General features: G+C 43.2%; 1 protein-coding gene across 3 annotated transcripts in view; it reads left to right on the forward strand.

The window, feature by feature from the left end:
* Positions 1–20,417, forward strand: part of LOC145403039 (serine/threonine-protein phosphatase 4 regulatory subunit 1-like) — a 275,696-nt gene that overhangs the window by 223,711 nt on the left and 31,568 nt on the right. For all 3 annotated transcript variants that reach the window (XR_013897924.1, XM_080274880.1, XM_080274879.1), the window contains exons 5-7: positions 1,642–1,812; positions 11,811–11,965; positions 12,799–12,939. Coding sequence is in view for 2 of the 3 variants with exons in the window: in XM_080274880.1 (XP_080131006.1) it covers positions 1,642–1,812; positions 11,811–11,965; positions 12,799–12,939 (467 nt within the window). In the remaining variant the exon portion in view is untranslated. The remainder of the gene's footprint in view (positions 1–1,641; positions 1,813–11,810; positions 11,966–12,798; positions 12,940–20,417) is intronic.

The raw sequence follows: 20,417 nt of genomic DNA on the forward strand, positions 1-20,417 counted from the left end.
AGAGTCCCGTTGTAGTGAAGGTGATAATAAAGCTCTGTCTTACCCCTCCATTACCAAAACTGCCTTGAACATAAAATTGTCAGGAGGTAGCGAGAATTAGGTAAAAAAATGATGCCTCTGATCTCTGCGGTTTGAATTTAGTGTTCGTGGAATTATGTCAGCTTGAGTGGGGTTAAGAAGTGGATAATTATTTGTAAAGTATGTGTGTATTTTAAGATGTTTTTCCTAAGGCTGTGTAGATATATTAAGACTGAAGAAATTACATATATATTAAGATGTCCTTTAAGCAGGTGTAAATATATGGAAGTAATTATAAGTATTGTTTATGAGAGCATATGTGTAAATATAAGTGTAAGTATATGAAGTGGTAGAGTAAGTTGGGTGTGAATCTATTAAGTTCATAAAGTAACAGTAAACTCTTTATGTATCGTAAGTGTTTAAGTGGAAATATACAGAATTAATATGTTAAGTAAGCATAAGTATGTTATGATAAAGGATCTGTATGTATATTATTTTTTTTCCTTGTTCGTCCTGCTTGTTGTATATTATCTGCACAGTATTTATGTATTAGGAGTATACTGTATTGTTGAAGTATGAGGAGAAGGTGTTAGGAAAATATTTATGAGGAGTGTATCAGGAGTAAGTAATAGGAGTATGGTATATCAATGCCAATAGTGTAAGTGTAAGGAGCGAGTAGTAGGAGTATTAGAATGAGTATTGGCAGTAGTATGAGGCTTAGGAGTATATGTGTTTGGTATATTGATAACTATATTGCGAAGGTAAATAGTGTAGAAGATAGACCAAGCTAAAACAACAACAGCAACAAAAACAATAACAACAACAACACTATATTAGCTAAAGGAAGTATGAAGAAGCCCTATAACCCTGCCATACTCTCTCTCTCTCTCTCTGTCTCTCTCTCTCTCTCTCTCTCTCTCTCTCTCTCTCTCTCTCTCTTTGTATGGTTTTAAGACTGCAATTATGTCTTCTTCTCATCATCATCATCCTCATCGTCCTCCTCCTCCTCCTCCGCTAAAGATGGGGATGAGGTAGTGTCCATAAACAATCCTCCATTACTATTACCCACTCCTTTATTACCCCATTAAAAGCGTAGGGACCCGGGGCTAGGCTAATTGAACCATTATGTTGAAAAAGTACAAAAACTGAGATAGAAAACGATCTTTGGGGTAAATCTTTAAAATCAGCCTTCAGGTGTGTGGTTTACCTGGTGATTGGCTCCTTGGTTGTAATTAGCGTATTCTCACCTGTTGGTACTCTGAGGTGGGGAGTGGGGAGAGGTGAGGGGGTGGGAGGGGCAGAGGGGTGAGGGGCAGGGAGGTATTGGAGTGGGGAGATGAGTGTGTGGAAGGGGAAGGTTGGGGGAGTGAGTGAGGGGATGATGGGTTTGTGTGTGTGTGTGTGTGTGTGTGTGTTGTACGTACGTCTCTCCACAGCATCTGGATGAATATTTGTACAAGTATGTGCACCTTTTTCTCATCCTATGCCCACCTTTCCAGAATGTGTATATGTATATATGTATGTACCGTATATTTATTTACACGCTTCTCTCCCAGTACGCCTCACTAAATGTATAAATCACCCACAAACTAACTTTTCCCTTCCCCCCCGCCCCCCCCACAGCTCATGTCCAAAATGGCGCCACTGATCGGCCGGGAGATGACGGAGCGGCTCTTCCTGGACCGCTTCACCAGTCTCTGCTCCGATGCCCTATTCCAGGTCCGCAAGGTGTGTGCCTCCAACTTCGGCGACTTCTGCAGCGTCGTGGGCACCATACCGACGGAGGAGATACTGGTGAGTGGGTGTGGAGGGACGGGAGGGAGGGAGGGAAGGAGGGAGAGAAAGAACGAAGATAATGGAAAGGAAGAATGAGGGATATTTGAGTTGTGAGGGATAGGGCCGAGTTTGGGTTGACTTGCAGACACTGAACCGACGGAGGGGATGCCGGTGGGTCGACGTGGAAGGAGAGGAGGGAGGAGAGGGGGAGAAGAAAGGAAGATAATGGGAAGGGAATAATTGAGAATAGTAAGGAATGATGTGAAGGGGACAGGGCCGAGTGAGGGTTGGCGTTTGCAACATCGTGGTTAACAAATTGACTTAGAAGGTATTGGTGACTTGGTGTGGAGGAGAGAGAGAGAGAAAGAGAGAGAGAGAGAGAGAGTACCGTACTTGAGTGATTTGTGGAGTGTAGTGGACACGGGGAGGCGGGATTGAAGTGGTGTTAGTGAGGGGAAGGAGGGGGATGCAGTGAGGAAGGGAAGAGAAAGGAGGAAAAATGCAGCAGCAGTAGTCATAGTAGTAGTAGCAGTAGTAGTAATAACAGTAAAAGCAGTAGGCTGAGGAACAGCAGTAGTAATAGCAGATAGAAGAGTAGTAATAGTAATAGCAGAATCAGCAGTAGTAATAGTAGCCTGTAGTAATTGATGGTTGCAAAAAATTCACATCAAAATAGTGTGAAAAAGTGTGTAGTGGGTGTGTAGTGAGTATGTAGTGGGTGTGTAGTGTGTATGTAGTGTGTATGTAGTGGGTGTGTAGTGAGTGTGTAGTGTGTATGTAGTGGGTGTGTAGTGAGTGTAGTGAGTGTGTAGTGTGTATGTAGTGGGTGTGTAGTGAGTGTGTAGTGTGTATATGGTGTTTGGACCTCCCTGTCATCACCTGCAGTCTATAGCTCCACCCCAAACCTCGCCTCTCATGGTGGGGGAGGCTTGCCGTTGGGGGGAGGGGGTAGAAGTAGGGAGGTGGAGAAGTGCTGTGGTGGAGAGATGGGGACGAGTGTTGTTGTGGGGTGAAGAAGACGGTTGTGGTGGAGAAGGGGTAGTAGGTGGAGAGTAGAGGTATGTAGGTTAAAAGTGGAGATATAGAGGTGGAGAAGGGAGTTGGTTGTGGAGATGAGAGGAGAGGGCGAAGAGAATGTTGGAGAGGAGTTTGGAGGAGATGGATGGGTGGAGAATGGTGGAGAGGAGAGTTTTGTAGGATGGAGAGTTAACACAGAGATGATGGGAAGTGATGGAGTGAATTACGTGGCTCTCCAGACGATATAAGACGATTTTGTTCATCTTAGGGAAGGTTTGTGTGTGTGTGTGTGTGTGTGTAAAGAGGGCAGAGGAAGCTGTATCAACCCCCCCCCCCCGTACTTCGAAATGCCTCGTTAGTAAAATCGTCTCGAGGTAATAAGAATGAATTAAGGGATAGGTCATTGGACTGAAGAGGTGAGAAAATGAGTGTAGGAGAGAGAGAGAGAGAGAGAGAATATGGTTACTAGAGGGACAGAAGGATTGAAGTCTTGAAATGTTATCTTGCAAGGGGGGGATTATGTCAGGTGGAGAGAGAGAGAGAGAGAGAGAGAGAGAGAAGGGGGGGGAGTAATTTTATGGTGGTGTGGAGTGAAGGACAGTGACGGTGATGAATACGGTAGTGATGATAGTGGTGGTGGTGGCGGTGGCGGCAGTAGCAGAAGTAATAGCAGTAGTATTGTAATAGTAGTAGTAGTAGTGAAAGTAGTAGCAGTAGTGTAGCGATGATGATGATGATGATGGTTACAGGTATGGTAATGGTAGTGAAGGTAGGAATGGTGGTGGTGGTGAGCGCATGGGATCAAAGGGACCTGGAGGGAGAGAGAGAGTGAGAGAGAGAGAGAGGGAGAGAGAGAGAGAGAAGGTCCATGGAGTTAGGCAGCTTTAATATAACACAGGCGCACTTCGGGCTCTTTCCCCACCCCCTTCCCCCTCCTTCTCCCCTCCCTTCCTCTTTTCCCCTCCCTCCCCTCTCCCCCTCCCCCTCACTACCGTACACACGCGAGTACACCACGCCCCCTCCCTTCCCCTCCCCTCCCCTCCCTCCCCCTCCCCATCATGCACTATGGGTAAGAATGTACAGGAGTTGACATGGGTAGATAGATAGATTGGTTGGTGGGTAGATAGATAAATTTTGGATCGATAGGTGTGATGATCCGTGTTATGTAATCGTTGGAGAAAGAGAGGGAGAGAGAGTTAAATATATAGCGTCTACTTTATTTTAGGAAGTAGTGTTCAGTATGTGTGTGTGTGTGTGTGTGTGTGTGTGTGTATTATGTCAGCTCGATGTGAGGAAAAACATGAATTTCAGCGAGAGAGAGAGAGAGAGTAGGAAACACCAATTCCAAGAACAAGCTTGTTTCTAATTGGCTTTACGAGCGATGGTGGTAGTTGTGGTAGCGATGGTGGTAGTTGTGGTAGCGATGGTGGTAGTTGTGGTAGCGATGGTGGTAGTTGTGGTAGCGATGGTGGTAGTTGTAGTAGCCATGGTGGTAGTTGTGGTAGCGATGGTGGTAGTTGTGGTAGCGATGGTGGTAGTTGTGGTAGCGATGGTGGTAGTTGTGGTAGCGATGGTGGTAGTTGTAGTAGCGATGGTGGTAGTTGTGGTAGCGATGGTGGTAGTTGTGGTAGCGATGGTGGTTGTTTTATCGGTGGTGGCAGATGTGGTAGCGATGGTGGTAGTTATGATAGCGATGGTAGTAATTGTAGTAGCGATGGTGGTAGTTGTGGTAGCGATGGTGGTTGTTTTATCGGTAGTGGTAAATGTGGTAGCGATGGTGGTAGTTGCGGTAACGATGGTGGTAGTTTTGGTAGCGATTGCGATGGTGTCAGTTTAGAGAGAGAGGGGGGGAAGGAGAAAAGGGGGGGGGATTATGTCAGTTCGGAGAGCAGGAAGAGAAAGGTGAATTTTGAGAGAGAGAGAGAGATTGTTGGTGTAATGTGGTAGCTGTGATATGGGTAACAGATTGATGGTGGTAGTAATTGTGGTAGTTGTGGTAGGAATAGTTATGGTAGCAACGAGAGAGAGTTTGTGTCGTGCTGGTAACTGTGGTAGGACAGTGGTAGGGAAGGTGAAAGGTCATTGGGTGTGTGTGGTAGTTGTAATGGTGGTAGTTGTGGTAGGAGGTGTGTGTGGTAGTTGTGGTAGGAGAGGGGTGGTTATCTATTACGTAACATGGTAGCAACAAGAGAGAGAGCTTGTAATGGTAACTGTGGTAGGTAAGGTTAAAGGTGACCCGTTGATCATAGTAGTTGTTGTGGTAGTGATGGTAGTTGTGGTAGTAATGGTAGTTGTGGTAGGAACCTCGGGGTTATGCAGTAAGGATCATGGTAACAAGAGAGAGAGACAGAGTGTGTGTTGGTAGCAATGGTAGGTAAGGTTAAAGGTGATTGGTTGATTATGGTAGTAGTTGTGGTAGTAATGGTAGTTGTGGTAGGAACATTGGGGTTATGCAGTACGAATCATGGTAGCAAGAGAGAGAGAGAGAGAGAGGACAAGTGGTAGTAACTGTGGTAGCTGTGGTTAAAGATGCCTGGTTGATGGTAGTAGTGATAGTAGTTGTGGTAGGGACAGTGGTAGTGGTTTTGGTAGGAGTGTAAGATGTCGCTAAGTGAAAGGAAGAGAGAGGAGGAGAGGAACGGGAGGGAGGGAGGGGGAGAGCGGAGGGAAGGGAGGGAAAAGCCTGGGGGGGAGAGGGGAGGAAGGGGGGAGGGGGAGAAGGGAGATAGGCCTATGTTTCTAAGTAATATTTTGAGTGGAGAAAAAATGAGTAAGAGTGAGAGCGAGAGAGAGCGTGGGAACGTGAAAAAGAGAGAGGGAGAGAGAGAGAGGTGCGCATGTGTGTGTGAGTGTGTGTGTGTGTGTGTGTCAGCGTATGTGCGTGCGTGTGTGTACATTCAAGTGGTTGTATTGATCTCACACACACATCCTGGCCTCTCTCTCTCTCTCTCTCTCTCTCTCTCTCTCTCTCTCTCTCTCTCTCTCTCTCTTCCCCCCCTTTCTTCCCCTTCTTCTTGAGATCCCTCCCCTTCCCCCCCACTCCCTTGCTCGCTTCTTCCCCTCCTCCTTCCTCTTTCCTCCACTCGCTTTCCTTTCCTCCCCTCTCTTCCCCTCCCTCCCTCCCCTCTCCGTCTCCTCTCATCACCCTCTCGAATTTCACCCCTGCTTCCCTTCCCCCCCCCTCTCTCTCTAGTTGTTTTCCAGGCCTTCTGTCTATCTCCCTTCCCCTCTTCATCTTCCCCTCCTTTCCCCTTTTCTTTCACCCCCTCCAACTCCTCTCTTCCTCCCCCCTCTCTCCCCCTCGTCCTCTCTCCCCCTCCTCATGTTCACCCATCCATTTCTCCCCTCCCGCTTTCCCTCACCCCCCCCTCTTCCCTTCCCTCTCTCTCTCTCTCTCTCTCTCTCTCTCTCTAATTAGCGTTGTCTTGTGGCTGCCGTAAGAGGGAGGAGGAGGGGAGGAGAAGAAAGGGGGGAGGGGAGGAAGGAAGAAAGGAGAAAAAATGCAGTATGAGGAAAGAAAGGGATGAAGAACGAATTTTTGAGAGAGAGAGAGATAGAGAGAGAGAGAGAGAGTTGGGGAGATTAACTTGTACAGGGAACGTAAAGGAAAAAATGAACAGAGAATGTGTTGTTTATTAGTGTGTGTGTGTGTGTTTTGTGTGTGTGTGTGAGAGAGAGAGAGGGAGGGAGGGAGGGAGGGGAAATGGTAGACGGAAAGAATAGGGGAAATAAAGGAGAAAAGGGAAGAGGAAGGAAAATGAAAGACAGAAGGAAGAGGAGTTGAGAGAAATAGTAGAGTGGGAGAGGAGGAGGGAGGAGAAAAAAGGAGGAGGAGGAGGAGGAGAAGGGAAAGAAATGAAGGGGAGAGAGGCAAAGAAGGAGGGAAAGAAGAAAAGGTGAGGAAGAAGGGGAGAAAAGAATGGAGGATGAGGTTAATATAAGAGGAAGGGAAATATACAGGAAGAAGGAAAGAGGGAAGAAGGAGAGAAAAGATGGAAGAAGGAAGGAAGAGGGAAGAAAGGAAGGAGAGAGAAGGGCATTGAATAAAGAAAATAAACATAGAGGAGGAAAAAATGAAAAGGAAGAGGGTGGTGAAGGAGGGCGGAGAGAAGAGATGGTAGGAAGGAAAGAAAGGAAGATAAGAGGAGGAAAGACGGTAGGAAAATGAAGAGGAGGAGCGCAGAAGGAAGAAAAGACCTTGGAGAGAGAGAGAGAGAGAGAGGAGGGGGTGTAGTGGTTGGAAGGCCGCCCATCGGAAAACTGAACGCGAAGGCCACGGGAGCTCAAGGCTGACGTCATCGATTCCCAGCGAGCCACTCACGCATCCTAGCCGACCACCACACCCAGGAGAGAGAGAGAGAGAGAGGAAAAGTGAGGTAAACGGCAAGAGTTTTTTTTTTAGAGGGGAAGGGAAAGAAAGGACAGGGAAAATTGAGGAAAAAGGCAATAGGATTATTATTATTATTTTTTTCTTGAGGGGGGAGCTAAGGAGATGAAAAACAGGAAAAGGGCATGAGGGATTATTTTTTTTGGAGAGAGTGAGAGAGAATTATGAATGAAAAAGTGAGTGCAGATAGATAGATTAATAGATAAGATGGATAGGTAGGTAGATAAGATGGGTAGGCACGTCGGTAGGTAGGTAGAGAAGATGGGTAGGTAGATAGGTAGGTAGATCAGTTAGGGAGGTAGGTAGGTAGATCAGATAGGTAGGTAGGTAGTAGAGAAGATGGGTAGGTATGCACATTTTACTCTAACTTGGCCAGAAATTTCTCTCTCTCTCTCTCTCTCTCTCTCTCTCTCTCTCTCTCTCTCTCTCTCTCTCCCCTAAAAAAAAAAAATACTATGGAAAAAGATGTAGAGCCATTTTTTTTTTATTATTATTCCTTTGAGCTACGCGAAACAAGCTGTACAAAGACGAAAATTTGCGCCAGGGTAAAGTGAAAGGAGTGTAGAAGGAGGGATGAATGTGTGAATTGATAGATAAATAGAAAGATAGGTAGATAGAGAGGGACTATGTATATTTTTTCCTTTGCTCTGAGGTTTGGAAGCTGTAGAATACGAGAGAGAGAGAGAGATGCCTTATGGGAGCGTCTTATCTCTGTTGACCCAAGCTGTCTCCCCCCTCCCCACGCCCCCTCCCCCCTCTTCTCACTCCTTCATTTACCATCATTTTCATTCGTTTAATATCCTCTCTCTCTCTCTCTCTCTCTCTCTCTCTCTCTCTCTCTCTCTCTCTCTCTCTCTCTCTCTCTCTCTCTCTCTCTCTCTCTCTCTCTTTCACGGGCCTCTTTATTTTAGTTAGTTTTGCTTTTCGTTTTTTCTTCACATTTTTTTTTTTCATTCATTTCTACCTTCTTTCGCTTCTTGTCACTTTTCTTTCCATCATCGTCTTTATTCCTTCACTGTGTGTGTGTGTGTGTGTGTGTGTGTGTGTGTGTGTGTGTGTGTGTGTGCTGTACAATTCTTTCTCCATCCTTCCCTTCCATTTTCCGTCTTTCCTTCTCAGCCATTTTTTTTTTTTTCCCTCCTCCGCTTTCCCGTCGCCCCCTTCCCTCCCTCCATCCCTCATACCTTCCTTCCTTCCATTTCTTTCTCTCTCTTTCTCTTGTTTCCCCTCTCACTTCAGCCTCATTATTTTTCCTCCTTCCCTCCCATTTTCTCTCCCCTACACTCGACTTTTCCCTCCCTTTTCCCCTCCTTCCCCCTCCTTCCCCATGTATTCCTCTCCTCATTTCATGCATTTTCCTCCCATCCTCCCTCCCTCTGTATTTTTCCTTCTTCATTCCCTCCCATTTTCTCCCTCTCTGTCACTCCCCCATCCAGATCCTTTACATCATATGCTTCCCCTCCTTTCCCTCCTTCCCATCCTTCCGTCCTTTTCCCTCCCTCCCTCCCTCTCCATTCCCTCCCTTCCCCTCCTTTCCCTCCCTTCCCCTCCTTTCCCTCCCTTCCCCTCCTTTCCCTCCCTTCCCTTCCTTTCCCTCCCTTCCCCTCCTTTCCCTCCCTTCCCTTCCTTTCCCTCCCTTCCCCTCCTTTCCCTCCCTTCCCCTCCTTTCCCCTCCTTTCCCTCCTTTCCCCTCCTTTCCCTCCCTTCCCCTCCTTTCCCTCCCTTCCCCTCCTTTCCCCCTTTATCCCTCCCTTCCCCACCTTTCCCTCCCTTCCCCTCCATTCCCTCGTTTCCCCTCCTTTCCCTCCCTTCCCTCGTTTCCCCTCCTTTCCTTCCCTTCCCCTCCCATCGCTCCCTTTCCCTCCCTTCCCCTTCTCCCTCCCTTCCCTCGTTTCCCCTCCTTTCCTTCCCTTCCCCTCCCATCGCTCCCTTTCCCTCCCTTCCCCTCTTCTCCCTCCCTCCATTCCACCCTTCTTATCTCCAGGCTGTTAGTTTACCATCTTCCAAGCCTTCCTTCTTCCTTTATCTTCCTCCTCCTTCATCCTTTCTTTACCTTCCTTCATCCTTTTTCTTTATTAGCTTCCTTCCTTTATCTTGCCGTCCTCATTCTTTCCTCTTCTTTTTCCCTCTTGCTTCACTTCTTCTCTTTCCTTTCTTTCATTCTTCCCTTGTTTTTTTCCTCTCTCTCTTTCTCTCTCTCTCTCTCCCTCTCTCTCTCTCTCTCTCTCTCTCTCTCTCCCCAAAGAGCAAGGGAGTCAGTATGTCATTCCCTCTCTCTCTCTCCCTGAAGTGTGAGTGAGTGAATCTAACTTTCCCTCTTTCCCTCTCTCACTCTCTCTCTTTCAAAGTGTTTACCCTAGGACAGTTATATTGTAATGGAAGGCCCCTCTGCCACTATCACACTCCCTCCAGCCTTAGCTCACCTGAAGAGAGAGAGAGAGAGAGAGAGGGAGTGAGAAAGGACAAGGATAGAAAGGTAGGAGGAGAAATAAAGATAGGTTTGGCAGGCTGGAATATTTTTTGGCCCATTTTACAAGGACGGCTTTTTGTTAGTTCTATTTTGCATTACCTTTCCCCTTTCTGTATCAGGTATGGAATATTAGGATGGAGAAACATTTTTTGTGTGAATTTCATCCCAGATATTGAAGGCATGGATGACTGTATGGTCCATTTAAGTGATGTGAAATACTTGCTTGGACTGTACAATGAAATACTGAAGTTCATTCGTCTTTCCAGCCTCTGTTTCATTGCCGGATTCAATGATGCTTATTATAATGTTATGAAAGGAGGTGCTTATTATCCTCCATGTGTGGGTGATAATGTGCATCTTTGTCCACTGTGCCACATTCAAACATCCATGAAATCAGTAGTTGAGTTTTGACTGAACGTGGTACATTAGAGAACAAGAATATTTTAGAACTGCATATGATCTTTGATGTCAGTTTGTAACAGTCATAGCTATAGATTTTTTTTTGCCTGTGTTTATATATATATATACTCGGCTGTACACTAGAACTACCATCACTAAGTACTGCTCTGCTGTAGTACATTTTTCATTTTTGATTCATGGATGGGGAGCTCCAGTTTGGAATTCCATCTAATGCCTGAGGTGTTACTACCATCAACAGTAACCCTCACATTGCCAGGACAACTCTAATACGTTATTTCTGAAGCCATATTATTGTATTCAGCTGGTTGAGTTTTAGGTTATAGGAGCCTGAGTTTAAGTATTCAGATAGTCTGTGTTACTGGCCAGTGTGTTTCTTCTGCTGCTGTTATTATTATTAGTATTAGTATTTTTTTCTTTTTTCTTTTTTTTTCCACCATTTGTATTTTGTAATATTGCCATAATTTTTTTTTTTTTTTATTGACACTATCATTGGAAACCTACTGTATTGTTCAGTATCTTCTTCCTTTCTCCCAAGCACCTAAATTTGCTGCATTCCTTTACTTCTTCACCATTTTGCCCCAAACTTGGTGCAATTCCTCCTTGGGCAAATACTCCCTGATACCATTTTCATTTAGTTGATGTAGGCCTTTTAAAGAGATTTATGGGGTCAAAGGTCAAGCCATATAACCACAAACCTTAGGATCTTTTGTTCTTGTATGTTCACAAATCAGAACGGTAGTTTGCATGTAAGTATATCAGTCAGTTTGCTGTATGGAGAACATGCTGCATTGCCTTTTGAATGTTGGCAGTCTTTTCTTTGATTATAGTATTTCGCACGTCCAGTAGCTCAGTGAGAAGTATTTTTAGGGTGACTCATTATTATTATTATTATTATTATAATTATTATTATTATTATTATTATTATTATTATTATTATTTCCTGTAACATACTGTACATACATACATGCACAAATTAATCATGTGTTGCCCTATGAGGAGCGTAGGAGCTTGGGTTTAGGCAAGTTGGTTCTGACATTTAAGATGAGAGTGACCATCCTCACTCATCCCTGAGTGAGCCCTACCTACCCCTTGGATATAAACAGACACAGGCTCAATCTGGGTGGAGTGCCTTAAACCAGGAAATAATCTAATACACTGGGTGGTAGCCTTATAACCGACCAACATGTTTTCCTTAGGTGTCAACAAGTGGGTTAGCGGAGGGTTAGTGCCCCTCCCCAGAAAACAACTAAATACCATACAAACAAGAAGCCTCAGATCAGGACAAGGGACATGCAGCGACCTTTTCTGTTCACCAGAAAACCATTTTCTACGCCAGGTGTTAGCCATATAACCAGATTATGGCTTCTGGTGGTTTAGTGGTTAATTAAGGTGCTTGAACTGGATTGAGCCTGTGCAGGTTTATATTAAAGGGGGGTAGTGGGGGTTTATTGATCACATAATGCCACTCAGGGATGCATGAGGCTGATCACCCTCATCTTAAAAATGTTAAGATCAACATGCTTAGACCCAGGCTTCTGCACTCCTCATGAGGCAACACAGGATTAGATAATTGTTATTATTATTATTATTATTGTTATTGTTATTGTTATTATTATTATTATTATTTTTATTATTATGATTATGATTATGATTATTATTATTACTATTATTATATCTGTATTACTATCTGTATTATTAATATCTCGTCTTGTTCCCTCACAGGTTCGCAAATTCGTGAACTTGTGCGAGGATGGGGTGTGGGGCGTTCGTAAGTCATGTGCGGAGGTGTTCATGGGGGTGTCATATGCATGCTGCCTGCCTACACGCAAGAACAAGTTGTCTCCGGTCTTTGTCTCTCTACTCACTGATCAGAGCAGGTTTGATACACCACAGTCTATAGATACAGTCAGTTCTTAGATACAGTCATTCCTCATTTAGCCCTTAATCCTGTCAACCCAAGAATATGTTGTGGCATTGATAGGACTGGGTGACTTCACTACCCAGTTATACAGATGTCCCTTCTTTCCCTCCCCATCCCCCAAACAGGAGGATGGTGGACTGTAGGAGGAGAAAGAAGACAGCTTCAGCCTGCAGGCCACTGGGTTCACCATTCAGATGAACCTGGAGTACAGCTATTACTATTGACCCAAGAATATCATTTTTAATTTCTCACCAGTCTTCATCTCTGTATTTACTGATCAGAGTAGGATTGACCTTCCTTGTAGCCCCTTTAGTCCAGTGATTTTTTTTTTTTTTTTAATGCTTGTCTCCTCCTTAATATTTTCATCTTAGGTTAATTTTTCAGTCTGGAGTAGGTAGATCAACCCTAATAAACTCCTTTAGTAATATAGATCCTTCGGTCTGGAACGCAAACCCAGTGGACTGCTGGCTGAAGTTGCCGTTCTTTGGCAGTCCATCCACTTTCCTATTTTTGGAGGATAAAAGTGAGTTGAGGGATATTTGTAAAACTGGTGCCACCGTGTGAAGGCATCCCTCTCCAACACCATTTAAGGAATTAAAAGCATTGAATGCAGAGCACTGCAAACACTCATTTATGACTTAGAATATTGTTCAGATGAATCTTAAGCGACAGATGAAGCATAGGTGTTAATCCATCAGGATCTTACTAACTTAGAATTTAGCCTATTAGAACCACATTCTCACCCACCCCATCCATCTGGCAATCTCTAAGCTGGCCTTGTGCCAACAGATGGGTGCGAGTGGCGGCGTTTCAGAACCTGGGTCCGTTCATCTCAACGTTTGCTGACCCAAGCATGACAGGGCTGCACTACAACGAGGAAGGGGTGTTGGTTATAGGTACACCACCACCACCTGCAGCACCGCAGCATGAGTAAGTGCTCCATAGATGCACAATACTGTACAGTTTTAAGCTTGCAATCTCCTGGGATAAAGGGGAGTATTTGTGTGAGGTTAGGATGTTTATCAACCTCTTCCCAAGTACAGTACAATCCCAGTTAACCGGGTGGCTTGGGGAATTTACCTTCCCGGTTACAGATTTTTCCCGTATTTCTGATTTTCAAGTCAAATCTATACAAAGGCTATCACAGCAGTAAATACAGTTCAGGTACTCACCAGTCACATTAGGGGTTACACTAAGAGATTCCGCCTGAAAAACTGCCTTGTAAACACACACCATGGTCATAACGCACGTGTGCAATGTCTAGCAACTAGCAGTGCTGCAAATTACACCAGTCCATTGTTTACCGAATTACTGTATTCATTATATGTACTGTACTCATAAAAATTGAAAAATAAAATATAGAAATAAGAGCTTGAACATTTATTAGTGAACTGATGATGTGTTAAGACTGCACTGTAGAATTATCACAACACCTGTGCCCCCACGTGAGTTTGTTTACGTTTCCGACTGTTCTTCTTCTTCCCTACCTGACCTCCATCACTCCACCCCTCACCCGCCACTCAGCTGTTTTGCAGAAAATAAAATAAATGATGTACGTATGAAATGCAGGCATATTATTTATTTATTTTTCTTCCAACAAAGTAAACTTTCATTTCTATTAACATTTATATTCAGCCATTAGTGTTTTATAATGTTCGCCTTTTTCAAGTCTGTTGCATATGTCCAGCTTCTGTTTCAAGGTAAGCACGATACGCTTACGTTTAGTTTGCACTTTAGGCATTTTGGAGTGTACAAATTACCGTCTATCAGAGGAACACAATAGTAAGAGACCTTGTTTACTGTCTGGTGGCAAAACGCAGACTGGTGATTTTTGGAAGGTGTGGAGGATGACTGAATTCAAGTAGGGGAAAGAGGGGGAGAGGAGGGGTGGTTAAGAGGATTTGCTAGGAATTTACATCAGCCGGAAATGCCTCCACCTCGCTTTGTCTGACTTCCCCCAGCCTCGTGTGACACTATCAAACGGCGGTTTGGCGGTCTATTCAAATTGGCGCACAGTTATAACTTACTGACATTTTTACCAGCCCTTGAATTTTCCCGTTGTTCTGAGTATTCCGTTTGTCTGGATACCGGATTGCTGGGATTGTACTGTAATCTGTTGTTCTTATTGCACTTCTGTATTGCTGATATGGTATTAATGTCGTAGTTTGCATTAAGCAAACTACAAAAATGTATTAATGTACACCAGACACAGAAATACTAGTAAAAGAGAGTTGCTAGTGAGCCTCCTTGACCAAAGAGATTACAGACTTTGGAGTCTCTGCATCACCTCTACTTTGACAGTATATTTCTGTATATGGCTTTTTAAATACTCTCTTGTGTGATATTAATACTGTGTCAGTATTAAAAAGCTATACTGTAAATATTTTATGATTGAATATTAAGGAGAAAGAAGCAGAAGTAATTTCTAATGAAGAAGTGCTAGAAAACCTCTTAAGCTGGTGGAAGTATGAGCCATGGAGCTGATGAGAGTATGTTCATGTGATGTGGTAGAGTTAAACCATAAGTTCATGTACTCGTATGTCTAGGCAACTTGTACAGTACAGTATTCACTTTCTGGGATACAAGTTTTGTGTCTGGTCATTCTGAAATCATACTGGGTAATATCAGTAGTTCCATCTGTAGGCAGTTCACTCTACCTTTCCTCACATTTTGAAGCTCCAATGTTTTTGAAATAATAATGGTTGAAGAATGAATGCACCTGGTGGTCCAATGATTAGAATGCTCCAGTGGGAATGATGAACATGCAACCATGCATAAGTGTGAGCCCCAAGGGGTGACTGGGGGGGTTTCTTTCAAAAACTACCATCAAAGAAAGCTGGCTAGTCATCTATGGTGCCTCTAAATACTGTATATTGAACTATATTGGCTTAACCTCAGACCCTTATCCCATGAAGGAGGCAATATAGGATAGGCTGTTTTTGTGTGTGTGTGTGTGTGTGTGTGTGTGGATATGTGTACAGCTGATAAGTTTGTTCCAGTTTCTGTCATAGTCATTTATTTGTTACTAGGAAACAGGGGTAAGTTGAAGATGCTGGTAATGGTAGTGATTAAATCAGATAAACTTTGTGTCTCAAGGGTAATTCAGTTTATGCTACTTCAGAATTTAATTAAAAGTTAGTGGCTGCGGAATTTTGTTGGATTATAAAGCAGTGGGTGAACAGACATAAAGACGAGAGGAAGCAGTTGGTGTAAAGAGAGTTGAAGGTTCCAAGAGGGAAAAAGAGTGAGATGCAAGAGAGGGAGAAGTAGCTGGGCAGATATGCTCTGGAGCAAGTAGAGGAAGTGGAAGATGTGAGTAAGGTGTTTACAGAAGTTTGTGCAGCAAATGAGGTGGTGTGTGGGGTTAGGAGTATGGGTTGTTGTTGTTGATTACCCCCAGTCTGTTTGGCCAGACAGACTCATCAACCACAGGCAAGCAATTGCCCCTGCAGGGTTGTCCCGTGCAGTGAATCTGTGTTTCCCAAGACGCAGGGAAAAAAGGACAAAGGGGGTGAAATTAATAGTGTGTCCAAAGGAAGATGTGAAGCAAGTTTTGGAGAGAAGTCATTTGGTAAGTGGATGGGAAGTAGGATTGAGAATGTGGAAAGGCCAGAGTTAGAGCTGTATGTTGAGGAGGGGAGGAATGTGAAGAGACTAATGAGAGAGAGTACAAAAAGAACACATGAGGAATTTGGAATTAGCCTGAGTGTAAAAGGAAGTAAGTGTAAAAAATTGTTTTGAATGGAGGTCAGGATAATAGGAAGGTGGTAACAGTGGCTGAAAAATATAAGTACAGTAGTAGCCTGCTGGTGGGGAAGAGCTTTTCAGTTAGCTGTTGAATGTAGAGAACAAAGCACAGGTAACACTAGTATAAGTGGTAAGGGAATGGCAAAGAGAAGAGGCAAGTAAGCAAGGAGGGATCAGTAGTAGGGAAGTGTGTGAGGCACAGATGGAAGTCAAAATGGAGAAAGCACCAGGAATTTACAGTGTGTGATGTAAAATGTTGAAATGATTAGATGGATCTGGAAAATGTGCATATTGGCTTGAGAGGAAGAATACCAGAGAACTGGAAGTCAGGTATAACATTTTCCTTGTATAAGGGAAAAGAGAAAAAGAAATGTTTGTGTGGCAGTTATAGGGGTTTGTATTTTATCAGTGTAGGATATTTGTTGACAGTTAGAGAGAAAACCGAGAAATTGAGAGGAGAGGAACAAGGGGGCCTTCGGAAAGGGGAGGGAATGTGCAGATCAGATATTGATGCATAACAGAAAATTTTGTAGAGAAGGGAAAGAAGTTTGCTTCCTTGAGAGATCTGGGGAAAGCTTTTCTCAAAGTAGACAGAGAAGGAATGTGAATGGTGCTGAGAACATATGAAGTAGATAGGAAATTGTTGAAGACCCTTAACAGTATGTGTGAAGGCACAAGGGTGGCAATGTATTTGGAATATGAACTAAGTAAGTTCTTTGATTTGATTATTGGACTGAAACAGGGATATATCATGTCTCCTTGGTTGTTTAGTCTTCACATGTATGTTGTCATAAATACAAGGCAGGGTAGTGGATGTTGGAGTATCCTTAGTGAGAGAGGGAATTGCCTGTTTCATTGTGTGCTGTTGATACTGTTCTGTTTCAAAAAGGTGAATGGAAGTTGCAAGACTTGGTAAATGAGTTTGGAAGTATGTGTAAGAAGTGGAATACGAAAGTGAATGTAGCAGAAAGTAATGTTATGATCTTTTAACTGGGTTGAGTGGAGTGTATGGAGGTCTATGAAAAGGTAAAAAACAGGTGAGATAATTAAAAAGATTTGTGGTGTTGATGTGGATGTGCTTGAAAGCACTTTGAGAAATACTTCGAGATGGCTTGGCTGTGTGGAGAAAATGAAGAATGAGACTGACTAGAATTATGTAGGTCTGTGAGGTGGAAGATGAGAGAGGAGGGGGAGATTGAGGTGGTGGACAGGTATATTAATGAGGGTGAAGGAGGGAAGGCAGTCTGATTTCAGAACAGGGTGACACAAGCAGTTTGTTTGTCGCACTCGTCTCCGGGATTAAGGTATCTGTACGTATTAGCAGATACATAAATAACTTAATCCTGCTTATCTAGTAGTTTGAATGCCCATTTGAGGGCTGGCTAAGGCATCGTAAGAGGAAACTAGTGACTTTTCACTTATGGAGAGCAGGGTAATCATCTACTCTAAAATCTACTGGATTACATTAGCCGAGCTTTAGAGATTAAACCTTGAAGTTGGTGATTGATAAATTTAAAAGAAATATATATTATTGTCATGTTAAATACAGTAGTGGGAAAAATTTGGAACCTTTGGTGTATTTTGTTTTATTTTTACTAAGCATGAGCCAGTTTAATACACCACATAGGAGGCCTCTCTTTGTGTAGAGCAGGGTTCCTCAGTTACTTCCTTTGAAGGTCCAGACATATTACCTTCCTTTGTGGCAGAGGTCTGAATGAAAGATCTGTTTAATAACACTAATGGAATAAAACAGTTACATTTGATGGAATAAAACACTTACATTTAAGTTAATATAATGGAACTGTGTGGAAAGTTAATACCCTGACCAAATTGAAAGTAAGGGTTAAAGTATATATTCTCTTTTCCTCTTAGTAATGTGGTTAAGTAGACAAGAAAATCTACCCTTCACTTTCCCAACTTCTCAGAAAGACAAAATGAAACTCTTCTATTGAACAAATTTCTGTTGCCTTTCTTACGTAAGCATAGTCACTTTAACACTTCCACCACTGCTTAGCGCCATAGCATGTACCAGTGAACAGTCTAACAATTGTCAGTATCCCTTGTCAGTATGCCTTTTTCAGCTCTTCATTTGAGGAGGCTAATGGCAACAGTCTGTGGGTATGTGCAGTGCAGCTTGTTAAGTACAGTATTCTTGTGGTGGAAACTCCTGTTCCCATGTTACCAATGTTTAATCCTGACAAGTTGACATTGATGATATACTACTGTATTTAGAATTATGAAACTTGTTACTCTGGGTGATGTGAACACCTAGAATAGCGGGAAAAAATAGTGGCCTCTTTGTCCGTCGTTAATCTCACTAGTCTGCATTATAGCTACGAAATGGACAGGTTTGAATTACTTCTGTAGCTTAACGTAATTTATAATGGTAGCCGGATGAAGTGAAAATTTATTTGAGTTATATTTTGGATGAAATTCATCCACAGATGTTAAGTACAGTATTGCAACTCTTTAAAATGAGGGGGGGACTGAGTATTCAGTGATGAAAGTTGCTGGGGTCCATACCAAAGCTCGTCTGTGTCTGGATTCGGACCGCGGTCTGCCATTTTTGAGTACCACTGGTGCAGAGGTTAAGAACAACTGTCAAACCTATTTGGTACAGCACAGTGAAGTGTTTTATAGTTAGCCTCTCACTCTGATTATGTAAATATGATTTTACACAGGCTGTCACCAGGTGGTTTAATTGGAGGAACTGTAGAAATGAAAGGGTTAACTATGGTCACAGTGAACCTTGGAGTTCCACAAGCTGACTCTGAGGCAAATAATATTGTGGAGAGAGAGAGGAAGTGAAGGCAGTCATTGGAACGGTGGTTGGTTACCTTTCCCACCACACTCCCTCTTCACTTCTCTTCCCTTCCCCTTTCCCTTTCCCTTTGTTACCTTTTATTCCCTTCCCTTCCATCTCATTCATGCATCCTTCACCTTCATCTTTCATCTACCTCCTTCTCCCATTTCCTTCCTTCTTTACATTTTCTTCCTCCTCCTCTGTTTTTATTGGTATCTCTTGTTCCTGTCTTTTTCTCATACTTTTTTACTTATTAACATTTGTTTCTACTTATTATTCATTAGTTTCTCTCTCTTTATCTGTATATATATATGTATATATATATTTTATACTGTATATATAATGTGTGTGTGTGTGTGTATGATGTAGAAAACAAGAAAAAGAAGATGGGAGGAGGAGCAGGAGGAGGAGGAAAAGGATGACAAGAGAAAATTTGAAAAGGGCGAAAGGAGAAAAAGGGGAAAGGGAAGAGAGAGAGGGCTATGGGAGGGAAGGATGGGGTTTAGGAGGAGAGAAAGGGGTGAGAGACAAGGTATCAGATGAAGGCACTGTGTGAGGGAAGGAATTTTGTGTGTGTGTGTGTGTGTGTGTGTGTGTGTGTGTGTGTGTGTGTGTGTGTGTGTAGAGCAATTTAAACCAGAGAGAAAGAGAAGATAGGGTGAAGAAGGACGAAGGGGGAAAAAAGAGGAAGGTAGGGAGGGAGGAAAGAAGGAAGAAGGGAGGGAAAAGGGAAGGGGAGGGAGGGGGAGAGGTACAGTTGCCCATGGGTTGTGAGGGGCGGATGTGAAGGGGAGAGAAGGGAGGGAGGGAGGTAGGGAGGGGAGGAAAGTAGGTAGGTAGGGAGGGATGGAGGGAAGTAAAGGTCTGGGCACGTGTTCACCTCTCCCTTCCCTCCCTTTCCCTCCCTCCCTCCCTCCCTCCCTCCCTACATCTGTTCTTCCCCTATTTCCTCTCCCTCTCATTCTCCCTCCATCATTATTTTGGTCTGCCCCTTCTGTTTCTTCCACCAGCCCTGAGAGAGAGAGAGAGAGAGAAATATTTAGTGCAGATTGATGATTGTATGATAGAATGGAGGAATAAAGAGGAGGAGAGTGTAAGAAGGGAAGGAAAGAAAGAGGAGAGTACGCTAAGAAGATAAGGAAAAGAGGAGGAGGAGAGAGGTACAGGAAGTGAAAGTATTATGATTAGAGGAAGGAGGAGGAAGAAAAGGAAAATAAAATGAATGATAGAAAGGAAGAGGAAGTGAAAAAGAAGAAAAAAAAATGATGGAAGTGCAAAGAAAATGGATTTCACAGGAAGCACAGATACCAGGATGCCTTTTGTCATCCCCTGTTAGCTTATCTGTGTGAGGAAAATTAATGATACTAAAGATCAAACCAATGTATGTGGAAAAAAAGCATACGGCAACAGGCTCTTCCCCACCCACCACACCCTCCAGGAAATAGCCCCCCAAAAATGATTGTTAGAATATACTTGGACATTTTAACTGGAAGGAAAGAAGAGGAAATATTTGGCACTATACAGTCTTTAATGGCCCGCAGAAAAAAAAAGTAAAAAACACCATGATTGTTAAAATATATATACCCGGTAAACATTTTTATAAGAAAGACAGAAAAGAAAATATTCATCATGCAGTCTAATTTATATGTTTATAAAAAGAAAAAAACTTTCCAGCATATTCTCCTAGTTCATCAATCATCTCAGAGTTGTGTGCATGCAAGTCAGTTGGGAAATAAACAAATGTTAGGTATTTGTGGTCTGATAGTGATGAAATAGAGGTATTTATCCAGTCAGATTTTAAGTTTATCTATAGTTCTTGCACCAATGGATGAAGCAGGAATTGAAAGGTGAAGAGAAG

This window comes from Coenobita brevimanus, chromosome 60 (assembly GCF_032717465.1).
Source record: "Coenobita brevimanus isolate Jiangsu-jjx chromosome 60, ASM3271746v2, whole genome shotgun sequence".
Lineage (NCBI taxonomy): Eukaryota > Metazoa > Arthropoda > Malacostraca > Decapoda > Coenobitidae > Coenobita > Coenobita brevimanus.